At 54.3% G+C, this 24983-nt stretch overlaps 4 protein-coding genes and 1 non-coding gene across 5 annotated transcripts; 3 read left to right on the top strand and 2 right to left on the bottom strand.

The window, feature by feature from the left end:
• Positions 1-189: 189 nt before the first annotated feature.
• Positions 190-5197, bottom strand: D7B24_005940 (uncharacterized protein; the record flags this gene model as incomplete). The annotated part of the gene is made up of 7 exons (XM_028640083.1): positions 190-888; positions 949-4064; positions 4114-4279; positions 4337-4618; positions 4670-4686; positions 4767-5093; positions 5194-5197. The coding sequence occupies 7 exons, from the start codon at positions 5195-5197 to the stop codon at positions 190-192; spliced, it is 4611 nt and encodes a 1536-aa protein (XP_028498947.1).
• A 1120-nt stretch (positions 5198-6317) lies between these two features.
• Positions 6318-7448, top strand: D7B24_005939 (uncharacterized protein; the record flags this gene model as incomplete). The annotated part of the gene is made up of 3 exons (XM_028640082.1): positions 6318-6384; positions 6447-7311; positions 7373-7448. 3 exons carry the CDS (start codon positions 6318-6320, stop codon positions 7446-7448), a joined length of 1008 nt encoding a protein of 335 aa, XP_028498946.1.
• Positions 7449-9324: 1876 nt separating this feature from the next.
• D7B24_005938 lies at positions 9325-9397 on the top strand. Its single transcript has one exon. It is a non-coding gene; the product is annotated as a tRNA-Lys (tRNA).
• Positions 9398-13363: 3966 nt separating this feature from the next.
• On the bottom strand, positions 13364-15447 carry D7B24_005937 (uncharacterized protein; the record flags this gene model as incomplete). The annotated part of the gene is made up of 2 exons (XM_028640081.1): positions 13364-14565; positions 14916-15447. The coding sequence occupies 2 exons, from the start codon at positions 15445-15447 to the stop codon at positions 13364-13366; spliced, it is 1734 nt and encodes a 577-aa protein (XP_028498945.1).
• A 4683-nt stretch (positions 15448-20130) lies between these two features.
• Positions 20131-20364, top strand: D7B24_005936 (uncharacterized protein; the record flags this gene model as incomplete). The annotated part of the gene is made up of 2 exons (XM_028640080.1): positions 20131-20138; positions 20202-20364. 2 exons carry the CDS (start codon positions 20131-20133, stop codon positions 20362-20364), a joined length of 171 nt encoding a protein of 56 aa, XP_028498944.1.
• Between the last annotated feature and the right edge of the window lie 4619 nt (positions 20365-24983).

Raw genomic sequence — 24983 nt, 5'->3', positions numbered from 1 at the left:
AGGGGGCCATACAGTGCACAGTAATGAAGAGAACACGGCCAACCTCACGCTAGAAGTAGCGACCTCACTCATCCTTTCCCTCTCAATCCTATGGCACTAATTGGCATCCTCCGATATCACCGCCTGACAGCCATTTTACATCCCCTTTTATCAAAACATCAGCGCCTTCCATCAAAGCATTATTTCAAACTATCCGCCGCCGCCCAGGCCGTTCGAGACGACCACCAGCTCGCCATTTCTTGGACACAGAAATCTGCCGTCGTGCGTGATCATCGCCAGCTCCAAACATTCCATATTGATCCAATCTCGCGGCAGGAAAAAGTGCTTCCTGATCTTGACATTTCCCGCGTCAGCGCTCAGATACCATGTGCATAGCCAAAAGTCTCGGTCAAGGAACGCCATGGAGCTCGCGCCATCCAGATTCCGCGGCACACCCAATGTCTTCTTCAAGCCAACATGATCAGCCACGAAACCCAAAGGAACCTCGATCTCACGCAGGATTTGCTGAGGTAACGGCGTTGCGGAGACATTGTTCACAGGTGAAGCTAGACCTTCCTGACCCGGTTCAAGGAACGCTACATCCATCGTGAAGAAGTCCAAAGTTCGCCTCTCGTCTGTCGATGCAGTGGACTTTTGCACGAAGAGCCATTGTCCTTCCTTGCAAAACATGACTTTGTCAATGGACGCCTCGAGCTCTAACCGTGTCAACGCTTGCGTTGATGACGGCGAGCGTACAAGCCGCGGAACGTCGTCATGACGTGCAGACTCGACTGCTTGGAAGTCGATGTGCCATTGTTGCACTGATTCGAGGTCTTCCCAGCGATGAACAGTGAGTTCTCGGGGTGTGACGGATAGCAGTGCCTCGTGAAGGAACGGATGCAAGATCCACTGACAGGACCTGTCAAGCGGCCGACTGACTAGGCATTGCCCATTTGTCAGTGACCATACCTTGGTGTACGTAATGCACCGCGCCAGCAACCTTCTCCCGCTGTGGTCGAACAAGAGCTGGCGAACCATTTCGGCCGACTTCAGTTTGAGGTCGCTTGCCATAAGCCCGCCCTCTGTCACCAAACGAATGACGATGTTGCCACTAATGTCCGCCGTTGCAATCTGGCCATCTTCACTCCAAGCTATGCATGATACGCCCATGATGGTCTCGCCTTGGTCTTCCATCTTGGAAGCATCGGCGTCGAGAACCACGCTCAGCATTCCAACCTCGTTGCTGTAAGCATAGGCGGTGCCGTGCCGGCTGTGCGCGAGGCAGTTGATGGGGTCCAGTATGGCAGCCACCGTCTCTTCCTCCGACACCAGAGAGAAACTGGTCGATCCCGGTCGTGATCCTGCCAAGTCGCTATCGGCATCGTCCATTTCGGCCATTCGCATGAGCGAATTCGGCTCCCAGACGTGGCAGTAAGTCTGTCGAAGGTCGTAGATCCGACGCCCATCAGGACTGAGTGCAATGTCCGTAACAGATAATGTACAACTCAGATGATACAACAAAGTGAAGCTTTCGAAGGTCCATACTTTCAGAGATCCGTCTCTGCTAGCGGTAACAAACATTTTCCCATCAGGGCAGCAGGCGAGTTCTGAGGCCCTGAGAGACTGCTGGGGCTCCCAGCTCCTCGCCTCTAGCGGATGCCACTTGAAGACCGAGCCCTCATTGTAGACGCCCAGCACATGGCCCGTCACAGGGTTCCATGCCAACCTGAAAGCATAGCATGCGCCGCTGTGCAGTCCTCGAGAGAATTCTCCTCTGCGGTCCAGGGTCCCCATGAGCTTACCAGTCTCGGTGTGCCAGACTCTGAGTGGCATGATTCCGCGATACGAGATGGCCACTTGGGTCCCGTCAGGACTGAAGGACGCGCACGCGGGTGTGGCAAACCTGGGCTCCGATGTTGACCTTGAAGCGGGGGGAAACACTTTTGGGACAGTCTGCCAGGCATTGTAACCCAGGAGCGACATAAATCTCACGCTGGAGTCATCATAACAGACAAGAACTTTGCAACACTTCTTGTCAAATGCAACATCCATAGCGCGGAGTCCATCTGGGTTCGGGAAGTGGCCTAGACGTTTCCCACTTTCCACGTCCCAAATTTTGACGGTGTCTTTACCGCATGTCGCCAGTCGGTCACCGTCTTCGCTAAACTTCATGGCAAGAATCATCTCCCCGTGTCCAATTTTCCCTATCTCGCGGAATGTTGACGTTGAGTACATGTTGACAGTGTTACTCGAGGCCAGGATGGCGAAGAAATCGTCCAGGCAGTAGATCATGTCTGGCTGGTTTGTCTGGCTGGTATTGAACTTTGCGAGCAGGTCATCCCAGCCTGTATTGGAAACCCCTGTGACCTGGAGAGCCGTTGGGCTAAAGTAAACAAACTGACGAGCCATGATAGAGTCCGGCGGACAAAATCGTGGTATCAAATTGTGGATGCTGTCAGGGTATTTCACGATGTGGTGACCGAATTTTCCCACGATGCGTACCAGTTCGGCTGACCATAAGGCAAGGAAGTCGCATTCCTCACTCGAACGGTTCATAGGGATAACCTCTTGCTCATATTGTTCTCTTCGTTTGACGAAAAGATTCAGGTTCTTAGACGTCCTCGTCAAGACGCTCAAGCTGCCATTGAGGCCCACCGCTTCGATCCAGGCTTGCACACACTCTCCTTCAAAGAATTTGACCAAGGTGCGAAGATGCTGTCGATTCAGATGGTCGGCGTTGGCAAGATGCTTGGCCCAAAAAATGCAAGCGTACTTCAGCACGCCTACACAGCCATGAGTTTTCAGATGTACTCTGAATTGCGTGTCCATCAAGATATCGAGGCACTTGACGAAGATCAATGTGTGGGCTTCAGGCGGGTCAATCGCAAGCTCACTGCCTTTGTCATGTATCAAGAACTCTTTCGCTGTATGGTGCACAGCTGATACACTGCCTTTCTTCTCGTCGACAACCACCAAATCCCCGCAAAGCCGGTGTATGGTCCGTTTGATGTTGAGAGCCGTGAGCTCCGGGCTCAGTACTTCCTCGAGTTCGCCCAAGGAGAGCTGCCATTCGGCGCAGGTGATCCAGATTAGGATCTTCTTGGCTGTCTGCAACTCGCCCTCGCTGTAGGTTTTCGCGATGGAGCTGACAATTCTTGAGTAAACGCCGACGAGATCCTCCGGCGGCTGAGAAAGTACTTCCTCTACCTGTTTCTCTGTGTCGCACCGATGAAGCTCCTCTGTGACGAGCGTCAACCAGAGAAAGTTTCCCTTCGATTTGCGGAGCAAGTCATCCTTGACATTGTTGAAAAAGTTCTGCGGCCATTCGCGGTATGCAACTTCCAGTTCCTGCTCGATGAATAGTTTCTGTCCTTCTCGAGTAGGCACCACCTCACTCTGGCGGAAATTTGAACCGAACCTATAGCGAAGTCTCTCGAAAGCTCTAAATGATGCTTGGGGCCGAGTAAGAAAGATGATCTTCACGGGGATTGATTGCTCCTTCAACGCAGGCAGGAGGTTGAGCAATATCTGTGCCGACTCGCACTCATCCACAGCATCGATGACCCAGAAGAGGGGCTCGTCAAGATCCATCTTGGACAGAATATTGACGAATGCTCTTTGCCACACACCTCTCGCATCGTTCCGTGCGAGGGCGTTCTTATCCTCGAGAAGTGGGAGGATCTTTCGACGATACTCGGGCATGCAAAGTGCAATTTGGTAAGCCAGCATCTTGAGACAGACGGTGATCGATCGCTTGGCCTCCTCATTGTAACGAAAGAAGAAATATTGAACCCTGTTCTGAGTTTCCTCGAGGTGCGTCACCAGGAAGCCGGCCATGACTGACTTTCCTGAGCCCGGAGAACCAGAAAGCTTGAGAATTGAAGGCTCGAGTGAGTCGTCTGAGAGCCAGCCGCGGAATTGGAGGTCGTCGAGGATCCAGTCGCAGCTGCCAGGCACATAGAGCTGAGAGACGCGCTCGTGGTCGGCCCTGTACCTCTCGGGCGTATCGATCAGTCCGGACAGTCTTTTCCGGATGGATTCGAAACTTTGCACTGTCGAAGGACGACGACTGATAGGGATCGCGGCTGCTTCTGATAAGCATAAAGTCATAGAAGAGCCTCAATGGCACCCTACCTTTGGAGGTTACAAGCTTGACGAAATCCCTTATCACACTGCTGACGCTGATGTAATTTTGATCCTGGCGAGACGCAAACTTGCAGACATTGTGATGATCGGCATTCAATGGCCAGCATATCTCGTTGGGATAATTGAGTTTACTTGATGACTCGTCGACGATGAGCTGTGTAGCCAACCATCAGATGCGCCACGACCATACTCACTCTGGATTGGTACTCACACTTTTGAGACCCCGGATACTGGTGGCGTGAGTCTCGCGGAACGATGCGAGGTGCATGTTCCTTGCATGCTGAACGTACTGTTCATTGATGCCCACCAGCGCCTCAGAGTTATGTCGCAGCTCATTGATGTACTGTTTCGGAGTTTGCATAAATGTGGACAAGAACTTTTTGAGCACGTCGGCCAGGTTGCTGCCCTGATGAGGTGTTGCGAGAAACACCACCCCACGAATAGTGTCAGTCATTGCACTGAACTTTTTGTCGATTGCGCCGAGATTGTAAGCCTGGCGAACGTTAGGTCATGTCTATCATCGAGTGTTTCGCAAATCGCAGACCTTCTTAAATACCAAGCCTCCCATAGAGTGGACGACGAATATGATCGGAACCTGGTGTCGATTAGTGCGGGCAAATTCTACGACGAGCAGCTTTTACGAGCCTTTCCAATGTCCCAATCCTCATATTCCCCTCTGCCAAACTTCATGGCATTCAGGAGCTGCTCCGCAAAAGCTTTGATATTGAGCGTGTCTTGTGTCGACTTGGTAAAGTTGGCATCGTAGCCGAACGAGAATATCCTGGCGTCACCCAATTCGGGCTCGAGTGGCAGCCACTCTTTTGGCCAGAACAGACTCAAATCGCGCTCCCATGCCCAGGTCAGACGACTGGAGCCACCAAGTCCATGTACGAAGATGATGTCGACGTTCCTAGTTCCGATAGGCTCGTGGAGAATGTGCAACCCCATTGGGTCGTCGGCGCGATTGACTGACGCGATAGGCGTCCTAGATCGGACAGTGTCAAGTGTGCTTTCACCACGTAGATTTTTAGATCAATAACATTTGTAGAAGACAGATTTATTACTTACGCATTCGTTGCAACAGTAGAGACTCGTAGAAGCGCGTTCGGACTTGGAGTTCGTGCCCTGCTTTGGTGGTCTTCCCCCTCACTGGGGGGCAGCAGTTGATGTTCATTCGGCCGGTCTGCTTCGCTCCGGTTTCTTCTTCTAAATCTAAGGGGGAATTGGGGCTTTTGTCACAATGTTAGTGATACTACCACCATTCGATCCGCCATGGAGATTGTGTGGGTAGCTAAGAGCATTTGTATGACTGACCATACCGCCGCTTCAACTGGCTGAACAACTCAGCCTTGCCTGGTGAGAGGAGTATGGGGTGGCAGTTGACGTTGAGGAAGACGCCTAGTTTCCTGCACTGTTCGATTATAAGAATGAGGAGTTCCGTCAGTTAATCAGCCGACACTGGCAGCAAAATTACTTCTGGACTTGTCTGAACACACTGGTAGGTAAGTAAGGAGGGGAGAAAGATCTCGGGGCCCTGCTGTAATAGGAATTACCTTGGACGAAAGCTTAGATTCTGGCTAACATGGATAAAGGCTGCACCTAAACTTGGACGCGCAATTATGGCGAAATTGCAGCGGGGTAAAAGGCCGGGAGAACACGGCGGCTCTGAGATAGGACGAGGCTCTGTGAGGGTGGGTGCGCCAGCACACAGAACGGACAGCCTGATTATGAATGTGATAGCCTTCGCAATTGCTGCATACTGCTCGGCCACCTTGTTTTCGGGAAGGCCGCGAAGCATACATTGCTGACATGGGTGCAACTACTCGGTGTCCCAAAGTAGTAGATGCCTCTGATAAAGGGTGTGAAAGGTGGTTGAGCTGACGCGAGATGCAGCCCTGCGTTTTTGACTACTCAGATCTAGACAATCAAATTGATTCTCCTAAATAGGCCAGTTGCGTCATCTGATATTTCACAGCCCTGATCGTCATGCATCTTCTGGTTCTCTCAATAGTTCGGTCTACGTGGGATCACGCAGGTCACCTGAATGACAACAAAAGTGCATTTTCAGTCAATTTGGTCTGTTAATAAGGCTAACATTTACATATTGCGTCAATTTGCTTGACTCTACAACGCCTGAACTACCTTCTGGTTTCCTACCACAATATTGTCGTGATTAAACCTCCTAGCTAATCATGACCGAGCAGGTATTTGAATTGGACCGTAATGGCCGCATCAAGCTGGATACTCAGGTCAAGAAATGTCAGTTGTCGTTATGAAACCCCTTCAACATGACTTCCAAGTTCCGCTGACCAAACTCCTAGGTTTGCCTGAAGGCGAACGATTCATCGAAGCCACTGCTTGGGGCGCATCTGCGTGGACGCAAACCGCCAGGATCAAGACGAGATTGAGGAACGGCACTCACAATACGTACTTTCTCAAGTGTACGACAGACCCGACGGTCATGATGGAGGGCGAGTTCAATTCGACCACCGCCATGCATAATCTGGTGCCTGATTTCGTACCAAAGCCATACGGCTGGGGACGGTTCTCGTCAACTCCTCGAGTATACTTCTTTGTCATGGAGTTCTTGAACATGAGGCCCACGATGCCGAACCCCGTCGTCTTCTGTCATCTAATCGCTGAAGTCCATCAAAAAAGCGTCTCTCCGAATGGCATGTTTGGCTTCCCGGTGCCAACATGCCAGGGACGGATCATTCAAGGCAATGTTTGGACTTCCAGCTGGAGAGAATGCTACGACGCTTTGATCACAGAAGCCTACGACGAGGCCATGAAAATCAACGGGCCGTGGGCCGAGTTTGAGGCAGCCTTCACAACGCTCAGACAATATGTCATCCCGGCGCTGCTGGATCCTCTCCAGTCACATGGCCGCATCCTCAAGCCTTGTTTGGTGCATGGGGACTTGTGGGAGGAGAACGCTGGGGTCAATATTGACACGCAACAACCCGTCGTATTCGACCCGTCATGTATGTACGCTCACAACGAGTATGATTTAGGAATGTGGCGTCGCGAGGTCATTCGCTTTGGCCAGCCTTACTTCAGACAATACCTGATGCGCATGCCGCCAAGCGAACCAGCCTCACAGTGGGACGACCGGAATCGCCTTTATTCAATCAAGTTCAACCTGACGCATTCGGCGCATTACCTTGGTTCGCCCGCCAGAGAAGAGTAGGTTGCATGGCATGATGCTCGATTTGGAAGAACCTGCAGATTGCTGACCCTGCTCCAGCGTGTACAAGGACATGGGCATCTTGATTAACAAGTACGGTCCGCGCCACGAAACCAACGGGCGTTCTGCTACATAACCAACCTAATTCCTCAGTCATACCACTTTTTGGCCGTCTGAAGACCTGATAAAGGCCTGATGTACCTACCACAAAAAACAGGTCCAGAAAGAACAAAGTGGCTATCACTGTCGCACCGCGTCGAAGCTGAAAGGCGCCAACCAATTTACATGAGTCCTTTCCCCGCTTCAGTCGTGCCACGATAGCCACCCTTTCTACCAAGTCATGTCATTGGGGGGCTGGGTAACCCAAAACAGTCACTCTCTTGCTTTGCCTGTGGGTGGCAAAAGGGACTTGTCAGGTGGCACAAGCAGGCTTCGGTCCTTCTCCAATCAGGGTTAAGACCTACAAAAGAGGAAGCCGGGTTTACACGGCGTGCCTCAGCCTGGTTGGCTTTGGCGGATATTGGGGCGTTCGGTATTAGGTCTTTGTTCGTGGTTCTGGCCCTGTACTCTTGTTTGTCAGCTTGACAGTGTCCCAATGAACGGATCATGTCGCTTTCCGTCGTCACAGTGGGTTTTGGTTATCGCACAGATCTGGGTACGATCGTCCTCTTCTTCTGTGAACTGAAGGCTGTCTTTGACCAGAATAAATCACTTGAGAGGCTGTTATGACAATGGTTTGGACTGTTCAGGCAGTGTCGTTCCTCTGAGGTCTCCATCGGTGAGATGGGAGTTCGTATCCTTGAATGAAAGCAGTCTTCACGTCGTTGCAAATAGTGATGCCCTTGCTCTCATAGTAGATGACTAACGTGCACTAGGACGTAGCGATATTGAGATAGGCGTTGAGACCGGCTGAGTAGTCCAAGCCCTCTGGTGGTATATAGAGTTGAACATTGCTGGGCAATCCGTGACAGATGGGGTTCTGTGCAACGTCACACTTCCTAACGGCTGCATCGCGTGAGGCAGCTGGGTTCCTGGGGAGTTGTCAAGACAGGACGGGTGGAACCAGGGCAAGGACTTTTGTGCGGACATGCTCGTCGTATATTCTGGAAGACATTGTATTTTCGGCTAGTCGAGGCTCAGCATCCCTGCATTGTTCTGTTGCGTCTCTGAGTTCCTTGCACATGTCATCTTGGGCTTCCCATTGCCCCTGTTCTATCGGGCAGGCTTGTAGTCGGTGGACATCTAAGTACCTACTAGGTCACTACGAAAAGCAACATCTGCAGACGGGAGGCCTGTCAACCGTTGCGAGGATCAACCCCCCAATACTGTTAGTAGAGATACTTATAGAGATTAGCCACGGCATCGAAGATCAAGATCCGTACAGTTATGGAAGTAATTCTTCGTCGATCGCGTCCAAAGTCATTGGGTGGTAGAGGGATCGACGGATGGATCTAAGTAGTCTGTGGCTGCAAAACACAAGTCTCAACTGAGAGTGGCCTCACAAATTTCAAGGTAACAATGCGTACTGGTTGTTGTTTACTTTCCCGCAGGACTGTCGGTGACCTCACTATCCTGACCGAACGCACGGAGAACCCTTGCCAGCCTCACTGATCCTCACGGGAAGGAGCACAGCCAGAGGCTTAGCCTTCCAACTACTTTCCTGTTACTGCGTGAAGAATTTACAGCCTATTTGGCCCGCTTCAAGTATGACCTGAATCTGTGCAGTGTAAAGTAAAGATGAGTCATGGCACCTTAGCTTTATCAGTGTACGGGTCAGACATATGACCACCATAGGCCACAGAGAGGCGCGTTATTCAAAATGACTCAACAGAAGAATTTACTTCAACATACCCTCAAGAAGGATGGATCCGGTTGAGAAATCATATACAATCTTGCAACCAAAAAAAAGAAAGAAAGAAGCAAACATGCGATGAAAAGCATTCGTGGACCCACGATGCCCACAACATATGTCCCACCGCGAGTCCTGGGCTCCATCAACAAGCCACCTGCCTGCCCGGCTAGCTCAATCGGTAGAGCGTGAGACTCTTAATCTCAAGGTTGGGGGTTCGAGCCCCCCGTTGGGCTCAATTCCTGACGCACTCGCATAACGAGAATTCATTGTTTGGCAGTTTGGCTTGCTGATGAAAATCTCGAGATTTTGGCAGGATCTTAGCGGAACCCTAGAATATCTGAGTTGAGATACTCCTGTTGTTGAGACTACTGTCGCTTGCGTTTGTGTCTTGCTCTTTCACACCTGTTGCTGATTATGGTAGCTAAGCAACGGGTGCTTTGTGTCCAAAGCGGACCGTAGGCTCGTCTCTAGGCGTCCATCGTGCTCGATGACTTCTTCTCCTGGGCCCCAGCCTACCGGAATTTACCGTTTCAGTAGCATGTACCAACAGCCCAGCGAAACATCAGATCAGGTGGTTGAGCACCTGTGACGTGGGATGGCCAATGACGACGGATACGCGCCACTGTTCCGGTGTGGTTCACCGTGACATCCAAAGCGTTCGACATGAATGTTCTCGTGTCAATGAGAGTTTCTCTACAGCATCTCGGATTGTATTGTGACGACCCGAAGAACAGTCTATCGGGAATGTAAGGTACCGAGAGGTTGGTGTCGGCCAAGGCTGTGGACGGAGCACGTTGGAAAAGCCGGTGATCATGCCTCATGGGTCGACCTGGCTTGATGAGGAAGCGTTTGATCCACGTTCAATGTTGCAAGCTGCCTCTACCCACGTGGAATAATCATGCAGGCATGCACGTTGCTGAGACGCCAGTTGCTTCGACGTAGGATTGCAACTGCCGAGGCACTCTTGCGAGAGGATCATAGCGGCCACGCCTGATATCGGCCACGACCGTTGACCCGACGAATTTCTCGCTGTTTGAGGAAAGTCACGAGGTGTTCATCACGTACCGACGCCTTTGCAGTGGTCGAGGCTTGTTGAGGAGGAGGTGAGGTTACCGGGTTGGCGACACCAATGGCAGCTCAGGCCCATCATTCTTGACAAGTTGATGATTGCAGGTATCAGCGTCGGACATGCAGGTTGGAGTAGAAATGTAGAATACAACCGTTGTGGCGGTAGCAGCTGACGGAACCTGACGAAAAGTCTGCGGCCCCGGTGCCCCACCACCGCCGGGCACTGGACCGACTCGGCGCCTGGCTCGGGGGCTTTATTCGGCGTTGGCGCTAATGGCGAGGGCCCCTAATGTTGCTCCTGCCTGACAAGAAACCGGTCTGTCGATGATGTGGCATGCCTCCGTCACATGGCGTTTCTGCAGTGGCACCCTGAAATGTGCCCCGACACCGAGCGAGGTGGTATGGAAGTAGGGGCAAGAAAGCGCCATCGGCAAACGTGGTAAGTACGGCGCCTACGCAACTGCCGCACTTATTCTGATCCGATGAAAGAAAGGAAGGTACCTCGCTAAAAAGAAGACATGTATGCGCTAAACCCATCCGCAGTACTTGCCTACCTTGCCTTACCTTACCTAGGTAGGTAGGTACTACCTAGGTTGGTAGCCTTAGGCCCCCGAGGTCGTCCTAGAGCTCAACACCACCAGAGGTCCGAACCGCGGACGAAGCCGTCCCTGCCCGCACTCTGTGCCTGACTTGAAGGCAGCAGCACCCTCTGGCCGAATCAGGTACCCTGGTCCGACCAGGAAGCCATCTCCTCCACACCACCCACCCAACACGAAATACCTCCCCAACGCCCCGATGCTCGTGGCTCAGCCTCCCCCATTTGGTAGGTGGGCGCTCTGCAACCCTCAAGTCGCGTGTCTGGCACGACCTCCCAAGTCCACCGCCGCTCAGCGCCCAAGTGGACATGACAACCATCATCCCAGAACTAAAGAAAGCGCCACGGCCGCTACGCCAGACACGCCAGACACGCCCACAACGCTCGACTCATGAGCATGCCGCCGTCCAGTGGTCCGAACCTCCCTGCCTAATATGCAGGACCCCAGGCACCGTAGGTAGGCTCTGAAAACACCCACCTACTTTAGGGTGACGCACCTAGGTGCCCAAACCTCGCCACCCACCCACAAACCGTCCCGTAAAGAAAATCCTAGACAAGACCCGAACAGTCGAAAAGCCCCGAGCGTTGTCAGGTGAAAAAAGTAAGCCTCGGACGCGGACTGCTGACTCGGAACCCCCGCCGCCAGACGTCAACCGCATACCACACGACACGGCGGCGGCGGCGGCGGCGCGCACGGCGAGCCCCTCCCTAAAACGCAAGGGAGCACCGCACCAAAACCTCTGACCCCTCTCCCTAAAACCTGCCCCGCCCCCTCCTCCGCATCCTCTCCCTGCCTTGCGTCGCGACCTGCAGCAAGCGAGAGAGAGAGAAAAACGCGGTCACACGTCAATGACATGGCAAAACAAACATTGATCGACTGACTCTGACGCGGAAGGCCCAGCCTCTCCCTTTCTCTCCCTTTCCCGGCCCTCGAGGTTTTGTTTGTGGCAAATAACAAAAAAACTCGAAGGAAAAAAAAATCCCCTCAGTGACAGGCAGAGACGTGGAAGTGACCAACCAACAGGAACACGGACATACGTTGTGACTTGGGCGGCCAACGACCCGTTGTCGTTGTGGTGGGGTTCTTCTTTCCTCTATGACACGGTCGGATCGCCCAGCCGGTGCGTGGAACGAACGAGGCGCCGACCCTTTGTCTCTAACGGCAAACTTGCAAAGAAACGATGAGACATGCAATGTTCTATCTATCTCTCCCTCTCTCTCTCTTGCACACCTGTCTGTCCCGGACAGAGCCAGTGATCTTGACGATGACCAGTTCCTCGGCTCCTCGGGCGGGGGCTAGCCGGGGAGGAGTTGGCATCTAAAAAACAAACAGACCGTACCTGTTGTGCGGAACGAGACAACGTCCGACAAACATGCCCCGAGACATCCCAAGTCTGACGACAGAGACATGCGAGGTCAGCAGTGGACAGAGATACAAGTCACACAGCGGCAGGATCGAGATGAGATAGCAGCAGAAGTGTTTGGTTCTTTTTTCTTTTTATCTGGTTCGCCATAGAGATGCCGGCTGGCAAAGCTCAGGTGTTCGCGCCACCATATGTAAATGGAAAAACTCTTCCTCGACGCAAGGGAGGCAGGGCACGTTGTTTGCTTGTACTGACGAGAAGAGACGGGGAGCAGAATGGCATGACGGATGGTCGGTGACCAGCACTCGCACCATCCGTGACCGCTTCTGACACTTCCGCAAATCCGAATCAGTGCAACGTGACCCACACCCAACTCTCCAAGGCCAGAATATATCCATGAGGGGAGGAAAGAAAGCAACAAAGTGTAAACAAGAAGAGCAGATTCCAAGGCTGGCAACCCCGCCGGGGCCAGCTTGTTAGCTTGCCCGACGGACCGCCTGCTACAGAGGGAATTACAACGAGCGTTAAAGAAGAAGATGCTGCCGAACCAAACTCGACATCGAAACCGAAACCGAAAAGAAAACGCGCGACTGATCATGAGGAGCGAGCAAAGACTGTGCAAGTCGAAGAAGAAAACATGATCCATGCCTTTCTTTCTTTCTGTCTGTCTGTGCTCTTGTGAAACAAAATCCACCGTACACGCCGCGTTAAACCTTCCGATCCAATTGCCCTTTGCCGCCTCGCTGGCCGAGCGGTCTGTGGTCGTCAATGCAACTATGAACGATGCGCCGCTCCACACCATGCCCTCCGCAGAAAAAGAATCTTCCGGAGACCTTGACATTCATATGATACATATGAGGGCCGGTGGGGAGTGCGAAAATGACAAGCCGCTTGAGTAATGAAAAAGGAAAACACTTTTGAAACCAATCCATGCCGTCGTGTGATGGATATTCTTCTAATGCGCGACCCCAGTGTCGCGCCATGGTAGGCTGTCACGCAGGTTATCCAAGCCCGAAGGCCGGATCTGCGTAAAGGCTGGTGGGGGAAGGCTTGGAGAGAAGATGCTGCTTGATGTCTGAAGTCGTGATATCGTGACGGGGCGTGCACCAGGGGGATCACTGCGTGTCGCTCCTGGTGGTGTTGAGGCGAAGAAATGCAGAGAGCGCAGGGTCTTAGTCAGCTCGCTTGCGCTTCTTGTTGCCTTGGTCGCTTTCGCCGTCCGATGACGAGAACTCGCTAGCACTGCCGGGCACCTCAGCGGCCACCTGGAAGAGGACCTTTCCGAGATGGTGATAGTCCTCTGCTTGGGGAATCATCATGTTGTCAAACGAATGAACACCGCCGTCATCGATGAGATCCATAACAATGGCACCGCTGCCATGGGTTCTGGCGTGCTGGGCAAGGTTGTCACTCCGGGAGAACTTCTTGCCACAGTCTTGGCATTCGAAGGGCTTGTCACCGGTGTGCAGAGAACGGTAATGACGCTTCAGGTGCTCCTGGCGGCGGAACCGACGGTTGCACAGCTCACAGACAAACGTCTTTGAGGGGTCCTCGGTCAGAGACTGCTTGCGGCCGCGTCGGTTCGTGGGAGCAGGCAGGGGCGTGGTGGCGGACGGGGAGGCATCACCATCCGAGTTGGAAGAATCCCTCCGCTCAGAAGTGCCTGTGCTCTGCGTAGGCTCAGCAGCGGGCTGGGGTTGAATCGAGGCTTGCGTGGCAGAGTCCGCAGAAACGTCCATGGTGGGGATGGAGTCCTCCTCGGAGACCCGGCGGCGCTTGTCCTGGTGAGAGTCGGCGTCAGAGTGGCAGCTAACTGGGCTGGTGGCCCCAGTGATGAAAGATGCGTCGTCGTCAAAGCTGAAATCGTCGTCGCCGATGAAGCTAGCGTGGCCAAGAGTCACGACGCTGGAGCCTGTGCAGGCACGGGGCCGCGAGGAGGCAACGTCAGTGCCGGCAAGGTTCACCAAGTCGTTGACAAAGTCGTCGTCCGACTCCAACTCGGAGAGGTCCTCGAATGAAGGAAGGCCGTGGGGAGTGGCAGGGTTGAAGTCAAAGTTGGGCGCAGCGACCGAGGGGGCAATAGCAGTGCACGACGTAGGGAAGGCAGGAAACTCGGCTGCCAGCGTGGGGTTGGAGGTCGCCGCAGTCAGGGTGGCAGTGCCAACGGTCAGGTTGCGAGGGTCGCAAAAGTCAACGTCCTGTCCGGAAGCGACGGACCTGGCATAAGGCGAGGGCGAGGGCGACAGAGAGGGGCACGACAGAAGGTCGCTTGCAACGGTGTTGGTGGTGTTTTGCGTTGAAGCTGGGGCAAAGTTTGGCGAGCTGATCTTGAGCGGGAGAGATTGCGACAGGGCCTGAGCTTGACCAAGGTACACTGCCAAAACTGGTTAGCGCGTTTGTTCTGTGGTGGGTTCCTTGTCCGGCCTCGCGAGCCTTGCTTCATCGACTGGGCTGCTTGCCTGAGGCGTGACAATGAGATAGGCAAAACGAGAGTTATCAAAGTTGACTCCATTCACGTCCCGACTTGGGCAAGCGCTAACCAGGGTCGGGGAAGAACACGATGGGTCCCGCCAACGCAGCCCAATTTGTGTTTCCCATCACAACCCGATGGCAAATGGAGGGGTGTCCACTCAAGAAATGGAGGACAGGAGCAAGAAGGAATGAAAAAAATGGGTGCTGGGGCAAATGCTGAAAATGGAAATCAATGGTGCGGAACGGGCTTACCAGGCGTCATCGGAGGAGAGCCACAGCTGGACCAGTCCAGGGCTACGCTCTCCACAGGCTCAAGCATCTCCTTGGGGTCCTCGAGACCGTCCAGTCCAGAGAACATGGGGTTCATGGGCGTCTGCAGCATGTCGCACGTGTTGGGCGAACTGACACTGCTACCGGCACTAGACAGAGGCGGTGTCGAGGGGAAATACAGGTTGTCGTCCATACCGTCTGTCTCCAGCAGGATAGTTGGCTTCTGGTGAGAAGGCTGCGGAGATGCCACGGGCGTCATGACGCCGGGGCCGTTGCTGTAGAGGGTAGGAGGCGGCGCCGTCACTTGAGAGCATGAAGAGTTTGGGCGAGAGTACATGGGGGTCGAAGGAAGTGTCGGCACCATGGGGTACACCGGGAGCTGGGCCATGGCCATGTGTTGCTGGGGGTGCTGCTGAGAAAAGCGCCCGTGATGCCTGTTGTCGGTCCTAGCCTCGGGTGTGTAAAAGAAGAAGGGCGAGTGGCCCATCTGTGCTGTCATCATGTTGGGGTCCATTTCGGTCCTTGACGTCTGGAAGCTGTTGATGGTTAACTTCCCATGAATCATGGCAGGTGGACACACAGCTGTGTGGTACGGGCGTGGACCTACCAGTTGATGAGTTTTCTTGCGAGTGAAGCAGTCGTTATGCGTGATATTTCCGGGTCGATTATGCGAGTAGAATGGTATTGTTACTTTACAGGTTCCTGAGCGTGGAACTATTGGAGTCGTGGTTGCTTGGGGTTTGGTGGTTTGCCTAAAGATGGTGTTTGTTCGGTTCCTAGTGATAAGGATTGGACGACGGTGGCTTGAGGGGACAAGGACACTGTCTAGACGACTCGAAGTATCGTGATGGGATTGTAGTACATGAAACTCGTCCAAATAGTCTCGTGTGGTTGGTGCTTGATTATACCGAGGACTGGTGCGGCGGAACGGTTACTTGCGTGTGGGTTGAAAGGATGGACGGGGCTGTTCGATATATGAAGAGTCCCAAAGAATGATGTGTTCGAGTCACAAAAGAAGGAGGAACCGAGCGGTCATGAAGAAGAAAAGGGATCGCACAGGCACATCAGGGTCGAGAGACAAGACTGTCGATCATGGGATTGCCAGGAATCAAACCAGAGGCAGAGTGAGCGAGCGTGGGTGGTGACGGGGGATATGTATCTCGAGAGCCCACATTGATCAACCCAGATGGGCCCCAGCGATAAAAGTCATCGATAGGTAGATGGAGGGGACCTGGCATCGGCACGCCGGACCCAGTCTTGCCAGTGAACGTCCCCCGACCCTCCACGCCGCCCATGTCTCACTCAGTCTAACAGGGGTCAGGGAACACTTCTGAAGGTGCAGGGATGCCGACCCAGGAACGAGAGGGCGGGCAAGACGGCGCAGTAGAGCGCCCACCCTTCACCCCTGTCTCCGTCGGCGTGTCTGGGGCAAGTGGAAACTTCAGATGGGTGTGGTGGGCTGGCCCACCACGTCCACGTCCGCATCCTTCTCCACTGTGCTGGTCGGTCGATGGCGAAAGGTCTCGCTGTCGTCGTCGGCGGTTTTGGTGGTGCGAGTAGCTGTGGTGGTGGGTGCTCCGCTCCTTCCACCCGCGTCTGCACCCACACAGGGCTCCCTCAACCAAACTTTGCAGGCACACACAACCTGCCCTGCCCGAACAGAGGTGCCTGATGAGGGCCTGGGGGGGCGCAGTCACTAGCCCTTTCTAAATCTGGCCGCGACACCAGCCCTCCCGGCTGTACCGCGATATGACGGGTACCCTCCAACGACTGGTGACCTGTCTCTTGTCGTCTCTCGCCCACCTGGTGTCGTCTCTTCAGTCCCAGCGTACCGAGGTGGGTAGATGTCGAGGTACCTTGCCAGGGAAAACTACTCCCGTAGAAAATACGATGTGGACATCAATTATGCCGATGCATATGTGAACCCACCAGTCCATACGAGAAGTGGACATAGGGCGAATCGTCATGAAAGAGAAGCTGCCCACAGGACTGACCGGGCCTGCCAGAATAGAGAGATGCCAGCCTCTTAGGCGCCTCTCTACACCACAGGCAGCGCGCGAGTCGAGGCACGACGGTACCAGCTGCGGACGAAATTGCCGCGCAAGCCGTCAGCACAGGACGCATTGTGTAGACGTTGCATGCTTGAGTGGCACTCAGATCATCCATCACCAGGAACCCAGCGGCATCCTGCTATCGACGGTCGCGCATCTTGTTGGCGAGCAGGCACATGCCGTGGCCCATCCTCGCCTGCATCGCTAACGGCGCATGTATCTTTCTGGGAAAGGTACATTGCGTGGCTCTGGATCCACTAATGATTGTGAAGGGGGATGAGACGACAGAGGCCAGATTTTCATAAACATCCCGCTGCGCTGAGAGACAAGTGCGAATTGAAAAAGCTGGAACCCATGTAACTCGGCCCTGCATAAGCCCGGGGCTCGTGTTCGCTGGTGCTCTGATAGGCTCCAAGGTGTGGATAATATGTGCTCAGATGAATAGCGCCAGCCATCCAGCTTGCACAAATGGCGCGCTCTATTGGCATTCGTCCGCTGGGTGCTTGTGCGCGCGTCGTCCGTGTTGTCTAACCGCAGAAGGTGGGCACAGGCATTCGGTTGGTGGCCTCCACGTCTCACACAATCCGACGATCGACCAGTGGTGTCGCCGAGGGCCTATGCAAGGCACAAAAGTAATGAATGCGCGCACTAGCCTCTAGCTAGTGACTGAGTGCTGATCACAAGCCCACTGATGGGCGTTGCGCCGCCTGCGTGCCGATCACTGGACCTGTCGCGCATCACGCTGGAGCTCTCTCTCGCGCGCGCGGAAGCGCCGCTCTCCAATGGATACTTCCTTTTGGGTTCATTGGGGCCTCCTGCCAGGATGACGACACAACCTGAGCCTCCTAGAAGAAGTGCATGCCGTTCGCAGTGGCAAATCGTGACCCCTTCATGCTTCCAGCTGGACCGCGTTTGACGCTCAGGTGCATGTTCTCCGAGAGAGGGCGAAACGTCCTGCACTGTGCAGCCCATGGCAGACATGACTCCGTGGATATTGATCTCTGAGACGGATAAGCCCGAGGCATTGAAGAGACAAGCTGGGGCCGTAAAGCAGGACGTGTCCAGTTCATGCTTTGGTCTTTGCAAATCGTCTCGCGTCCTGCCCGCACGGTATGGGGGTCTACTGGGTTGCGTTTGAGAGGAGCTGAGCGTAGTTGTCAATTCTCGTTTACCTTGATCACCCAAAGCTTCCGATGGGCCGATTGTCAGCGGGAATGGGGATGGACATCTCTCAAACCAGATCTGCAGGCGCGTTGCGCGAACTTGCACCACCATGATCAAAGGCGACAGCCCTCGGTCGGTGCTTGGTGCCTTCACCGTGCCTGGTCTCTAAGTTTGACTGGCCATCACAGAAAACCATCCAGCACCTATCACCGAGCGGCCATGGCGATGCGTCTCTTCGGAAGGGTGGTGTTCAGTCTTTGCTGGCCCAGATATGATGGTGGTTCTTCTTGGTGTGGCATCCAATGCGAGGGTTGTTCACGCCTCTGGCACGACTGCTTCGGGGCGGAACACACAACACGAATCCGAGGCGTGAGATGCAACCACTCACTAGCACTTCTTCGCGCCCGTGCATCCCTGCGCAATCTTCACACTGCTCGACCCGCCACTCACCAGTAAATATTACCAGCGTCCGCGCGCTTTTGTGTGAGCTGATCGACAATCGGCGGCTGTTGTGATCGATACGTCGTTGAACGTGGTGTTCTTGATGAGATATGTCGTCATTGGAGAGGATGAAGACATGCCGCCGTCCGTTGCTACCAATGCCTCATTTAGGGGGAAGGGGGGGTCTCGTTCCGGGTGAAAGAGGCTATCTGCGTTCATCAGCCAGTATTGCTGACCGACAAGTGGCGGCTTGAGCGGACGATCTTGCGAATTGAAGAACAATACCAGAGGTCTTTGATACAGCGACCATCATGACACATACCAATTGCATCAAACATTGCTCGTCTTCGTCGAGCTTCTTAGGGTTGTCCTATTGTTGTTGCCTGGGTCATCGTGGTCTTGCCAGACGCCCAAGGGAAGGCAGCCCTTGCCTGGACTTGCCCTCTTTGCTGTTTGCCCCCGTCTCCCGCCACGGGAAGGTGTCAGGGAGCGAGGGTGAAGGAAGGACCAGCCCCCGGTAGACCGAGCATGAGCTTGCGTCTACTGTCTGTACGGTAGGTACATGTATACAGGCTGTAGAACCGCACTGATCTAGGGTCTTTCATGGTCTTGTCGGTCATCCAGTCATGATGCCAATGCTTGTTGCCTGTCACCTCCACCATCCCGCCGCATCATGACATATTGTATTTGTCCAAGCCAACCTGGTTTACAAGCTAGTCCCTGCGAAATACGCGTGCACACAAAAGCCCTCAAAAGACAAGTCAAGCAAGCCGATGTCGAGTTCCGATGATGCCAGTCCGACCAACCATTACAACAAGGCAGTCAGCTATCGGCACAGGCTGTCGATAACTTTCACGACTCAGGGCCTTGCCCCTTGGTCTTTCAATGGGGACACCAGCCCACGTCGGACGACGGTTCGAAGTCAATTGACAGCGCCTCAGGAATACGAAAGGATATTCCCACCGCCTGAGCTCAAACGACTGGAGGTAACACACCACACGCGAAAGAGAGAAAACGAATATGCAGTTTACCAAGACTCCCTGCTGAATGATGAGTCGATCCAATGATGAGCTGCGGCCCATCAACCACGCCGAGTTGGCGCTATGTCGAATCGGACGAGAGACGCAATGCGGGCGGCGCTGGACAGATGATGAAACATGAAACTCTCAATGGACACCCTTTCACTCGCTCAGCATGGTATGGACTGTGCGTTTGGGTCGCCGGCTGAAGTGCTGGCGCCGGCAAAGTCCACAGCAGACTGCAACGCGCCTGCGTGCACACCAAGTTGACGCCAACCGATCGAATCTGGTCTCCCACTCCAGTCGACAAATCACCTCACATGCTTTTCAACAGGGCGCCCAGTCTGTAGGGTACCCGCGCCGGTGACGCCACCAACCCGCGACCTGGCGACTTCTTTCGGCGAACCTGAGAGCGAGATACACATAGCTGAAGGGTAACATTTCGTCCGATAATAAGCAGAACCAACTGGAGCGCTGGCCAGATGGGTGGTGCCCACCACCCCCAAATAGGGTCTGCTCATAATGCTTAGGTTTGTCCATTCATTTGACTAATACTTCCAATTTTCGATTATCGTCCTGCGGGCTCGACCAAGCGGTGCGGCTGCACCCCCCAAAAAGATTCTAGTCACCAGCTTCAACCAGCCAAACTACGGCTACGATGCCTTCCGGTGCCCAACGCTATTGAGCTGGCCCTTCTTCGGTCTGGCCCGCGTCCACTGGAAGACGCCCGTGACGCCCGCACTTGTACCGAACTGAACTACGTAAGCCATGTCGCCCACGCGCTAATCTTTAGTTGAGACGTTAGCTCTGCATAACTCAGGCACAATGTGGGATGCATTAGACTGATGCAGGAACCGACTCCATCAAAGTGCGACTCGGACACAGTAGGCATTACAAGTACAGGCGAAGCTAGACACCGGGCAGCACAACAAGGAAGCTCTGGGGCTGTGCTGCAGCCTACTTTATCAGTACATGGCGTGTTTACGACAATCGGCCGGTCCTATGATCCGCGTCGTTATTGTGCTCGATACGACCCACATGCATCCGACTTATGTCGATGTCAGGGCCACGCCACCTGCATTTCGGACGCTTCCACATGCTGGTCACTTGGGTGGACTGTTGGAGCGGTCTCAATCATATGCATGGGTTTGCATAATCACACACATGCAACTGATCAGCCCACTGTCACAACTTGCCTAGATGGGCCAAGTTCACACGCCGCCCGAGTGGTGATCTTCATTCCCCGGCCCTCGTAGGATGGACAGGGAAGAGTCCAGCCTCTCCTGCAACCTTGAGGGCCGACAGAGCAACACTATCGGGCACGAGCCGTTGGCTTTTCACAAGTATCTCCAGTTATGAGGTACTTCTGAGTCTGACCATCCAATCTGCAGGCCGCAGTACCTTGCATGGGCCACCTTCTCCATCAGGTTTACCAACGCTTGCATATTGATGCACTTGTCTGCACACAAATGCAGGAACAGACACAAACATGCAGGAACGTCGACTCCAAGCCCAGAAAATAGAAGGACTGGTTGCACAAGTTGACCACATGCGCGACCTCCGAGGCGCACCTTTGCCCTCTTTGGATCATGGGCCGACTGACTGCTTCTACGACCAACCTCTACCATAGTGGATCATTCGAGGTCCCCTCTCTTCTGATGGCGAGCACGTGGTTATGGCTCGAATTCAGTGCCGAAACCCATGCTGTCCTCGACCATCAGCTGGATTTTCTCGGCCAGACTATGGTGACCAGCCCCCCTAGCAGAAGGCTTCGCGGAACCGGCAAGTTGCCGCTGTCTCCTTTGGCGACCTGGGACTGTGGGTTTCGCTGATCGGACCCAACCATCGATGTTTCGGGGACAATGGAGGATTGTGACTAGTCGTATTTGGGATGGAACTGACGTGGGTTCTGGTTGCTTGAAGACGCCAACAGGCGTCATGCAAGCCTGACTGCTCCTGGTTCTTTGCCGCACCTGCTGTCCAGTACCTGTCAGCCAGCCAGACGGGTCATCCTTTGACTCCGCCGACTAGGTCAGATGCAAATACGTTTCAACCCGCCCCTCGCAACAGCTGCACCTTACGTGGTGGTTGGGTCGGCCAAAGGTAAAATCGAGGCCATGGTCCCAAACCTACGGAACTGGTGAATCTTAACCGAATTGCGAACACCCCCCGGCTCCTTTACCCGGCCTTTCTTCCACCAGTTGTGGGCTCAGTCAAATACGAGTGCAGAGTTTTCATGATGTTTTCCTCCGGCCGACCAAGCTTGCTTCCCTGGCGTTGCCAAAGCATAGGATGCCCGACTGTACTTGAGGGAAGTGTACGACAAGCTCTATTCGGCAATGATTTAGGAGAAGAAACAAGATACACGAGGGTTCTCGCGCTTGGTGGCTGATCGTCAGCTTGGCTGGGCCCAAGTCCGAATTTCGCTCTATCAGATTTGGGCGAGGCGGGGTTGGACCGTCTTTGAAGCCTGAGAGGCGAATTGGACATCGGATCCTAGTGCTTGGCTCGTCTCGCGGGTTCCCATATGCCACGTCCGACTCGTGCTAGCTTGTTAAGCTGAGGCGGTGGTGGTGTTTGCTGGACATTCGTCCGTCTGGTGGCTATAGGATGGGGAATCCTGCCGATGGGGAACATCGGCCACGTCGGCGATCGAGTCCCAAAGAGGGCACAATCCGAAGACGATGATTGCCCCGGATTTTGGTAGGGGACTAGAGGCAAGGGGCCCCTGTCCATCAATTTAAAGCGAATTTTTGTCCCTGGCTCCCATCCTAGTATTCGTAGGTCTTGTCCAGGGTCTTCGCCGCAGACTGACATGAATCTCGAAGATCGCAGACAGGTCGCCAAGGGGCCCTTGGAAATCCAGACGAACTTGGGGCCTTTTAGCCTGTCCTACAGGCTGTTGTGGCTCGATATGCTCAGGCTTCAACATCTGCGAAATCTAAAAGGCCGGGTGAACCGGTGAGGGCTTTGGACTAGGGCTGGTTGAGCGGTCCGATGGCGGGAGCCAGAGCTCACACCGAGGCGAAGACGATGGCTCGGCTTGGCATGAAAATCCTCCGCAACGAGCGAACCCTGTATGGCGAGGAGTAGGGTCTCGTTCATGTTTGGGCCCTGGGACCCGGGGAGGGAGTGTCCCACACTGACAGATACAGTGGAAGGAGGTGCCTGCCAGGCCTTTAGGGCTGCTGATGTTGCGTGCTGATGGACATTGATCGCGAATACCGAGCAGTCCGACGAACAGATTGAGCCCTTGCTAGGGCATTGGATTGACGATGCTTCCGATACCGCCGATACCAGTGCATCGGCCGGAACGGAAGAGAGCCAAAGTCACATGACGTTGGGCAAGGCATTATGACCAGTATTGGGAAGTTCATCGAACAGATGCCGACAGATTCAGTTCAGCTTCCTCGTACTTTGGTGTTTGATCGTTTGCGAGGGCCCTTGCCCCCAGCACCAGCCAGCCATAGTGTCGGCCGCCGTCCTCGAGTCGGGACTATGCCTGGGCCCTCCAACGCCAGCTTATCGAAAGAGGGAAGGCTCGGGAAGCAGGCCTGGCAGGTGGCAAGACCAGGGCCTGAAGACAGACCCGGTCTAGGATACAAAGGTACCAGGATGCTGTCCAGGGTTCAAGGGCCCTGGTGGTGTTTGCCCCCATGGGCCCGGGAACACCCCAAAGTCCTCCCCGTTAGACCGTCGCCACGGGGCGCCTCTGGCCCTTTGTCCCAAGACGGTCAGGTCGTTTGACCCTTGCGCAGGTACCAATGCAAGCCTCCACAAAGGTCCTCGACCGACCCAATAGGGAACATCCGCGGTACCCAAGGTATCAGTCCGTTGTGTGCTGGACGTTCGAGAAGGTTTCAGGGCCCCACGATGATGCGACGCTGGGCACCCAAGTCGCCGAGAAAGCTGCTGGACTTGGCCATTTCCCACCGACAACGCAGTAGAGAAACTGGCCAAGAAGCATTCAGAAACCAAAAGCCACGCGATAACAGTGTGGGAAAGGCAGACATGCTACGTTCACTACCCACACCGACCCTGATGGTTGCAAAGATGTCGCCACGCTCGCTCGTTCACGCCCGATTCAGGGTCTTCATCCCGAGGAGCACCTGGTAGCACATAGGCAGTCCGAGGCACATGGCAATGAACATAGCTCAGGCAGTCGGCCTACTTCTTTGCCATTCACTGATGCCCAAGACAATCGCTCACGGCGGCGTTCCAACTGGACCGGACTCAGTTGATCTTTGACGGATCGTCAAACCAATCAATAAGCTTCGCACCGTCTTCGGCCCCAGTACTTCCCGCCCGCCAGGCGCTAGGTTCTACTAATTTCTCCGCCAAGCCAACCCTGATACGGGCCAATCCGTGGTGTATTTCTTCAGGCGAAATGACGTTGGTAGGCGCTAGAATTGCGAAGCGCTACTGTCGGGGTGCGTCGTCGTAGTGAAGCTCCGGTGGGAGATGAGATGAGGGCGAAACAGTGGCCTGGTTCATTTCCATCAACTGAACTACCGGCATCTATGCTGCTTCTAGAAAACAAGGCGTGGGGCTTTGGGAAATTGAGGTCACCTTAGGCCCTGGCTGCCTTTGTATCAGTATCGTGTCTGTATCTACTCCATTGCCTCATTACAACCGGGTTCGACCCAGTTCGCCGTGTCGCGGGCGGGCGGCGGGAAAAGCAATTCACCAACGGGAGGCAATTGATTTACAGGGTGCCGACGAACAGGGTCGCGAGTTGACCAGGTCCAGCGTGCCTGCATCAAGTTGAAAACACACGCTCCCCATTAGCATTACGGGATGCATGGAACAGCCGTCGACGGGAGCCAAGATAGGCGAGGAGTCACAGGCGCCAGTATCTCCTCATGATCGTGGGGGGCCTATCCCCCGTGGCCATCTATCTTCCAGCACCCACACTATCAGCGAGACGGCAAACAGATGACGGTATGTATGCTTGGCCTTATCACTCACGTGGGATGCGAGAACGGGATGGTGCGCCTTGACGACATGGCGACTGACCTTGACTCTGCGCACGTTAACTTAGCCAAGCAACGGCAACGGGCTGCGTCCGCCTTTGGACTACTTCGCGGAGTCGACAACACTACAAGCGCGGCCCTATTGTCATTAACAATCTCTTTGAGGTTCAGCTGTGTCCGCGATTGAAGCGGACGTGGCGACGATTTCGCACACGTTTATCCACCTGGCCACACTCCCGAGCACCGGCATTCGTCCCTAGTCCGTAATCATAACCTTCTCCATCGAAGAGCGTGTCTCACCACCGAAAACGGCAAGGAGGTTCTGTACGATAGATTAGCTGAACCGGGGCACGGGATCCGGCGCATCGGCGTCGGCCCAAGCAGAAACACCACAATCACCTC

This window comes from Verticillium nonalfalfae, assembly GCF_003724135.2.
Source record: "Verticillium nonalfalfae strain VnAa140/NRRL 66861 chromosome Unknown scaffold_4, whole genome shotgun sequence".
Lineage (NCBI taxonomy): Eukaryota > Fungi > Ascomycota > Sordariomycetes > Glomerellales > Plectosphaerellaceae > Verticillium > Verticillium nonalfalfae.
This window is presented reverse-complemented; position numbering and strand designations above follow the sequence as displayed.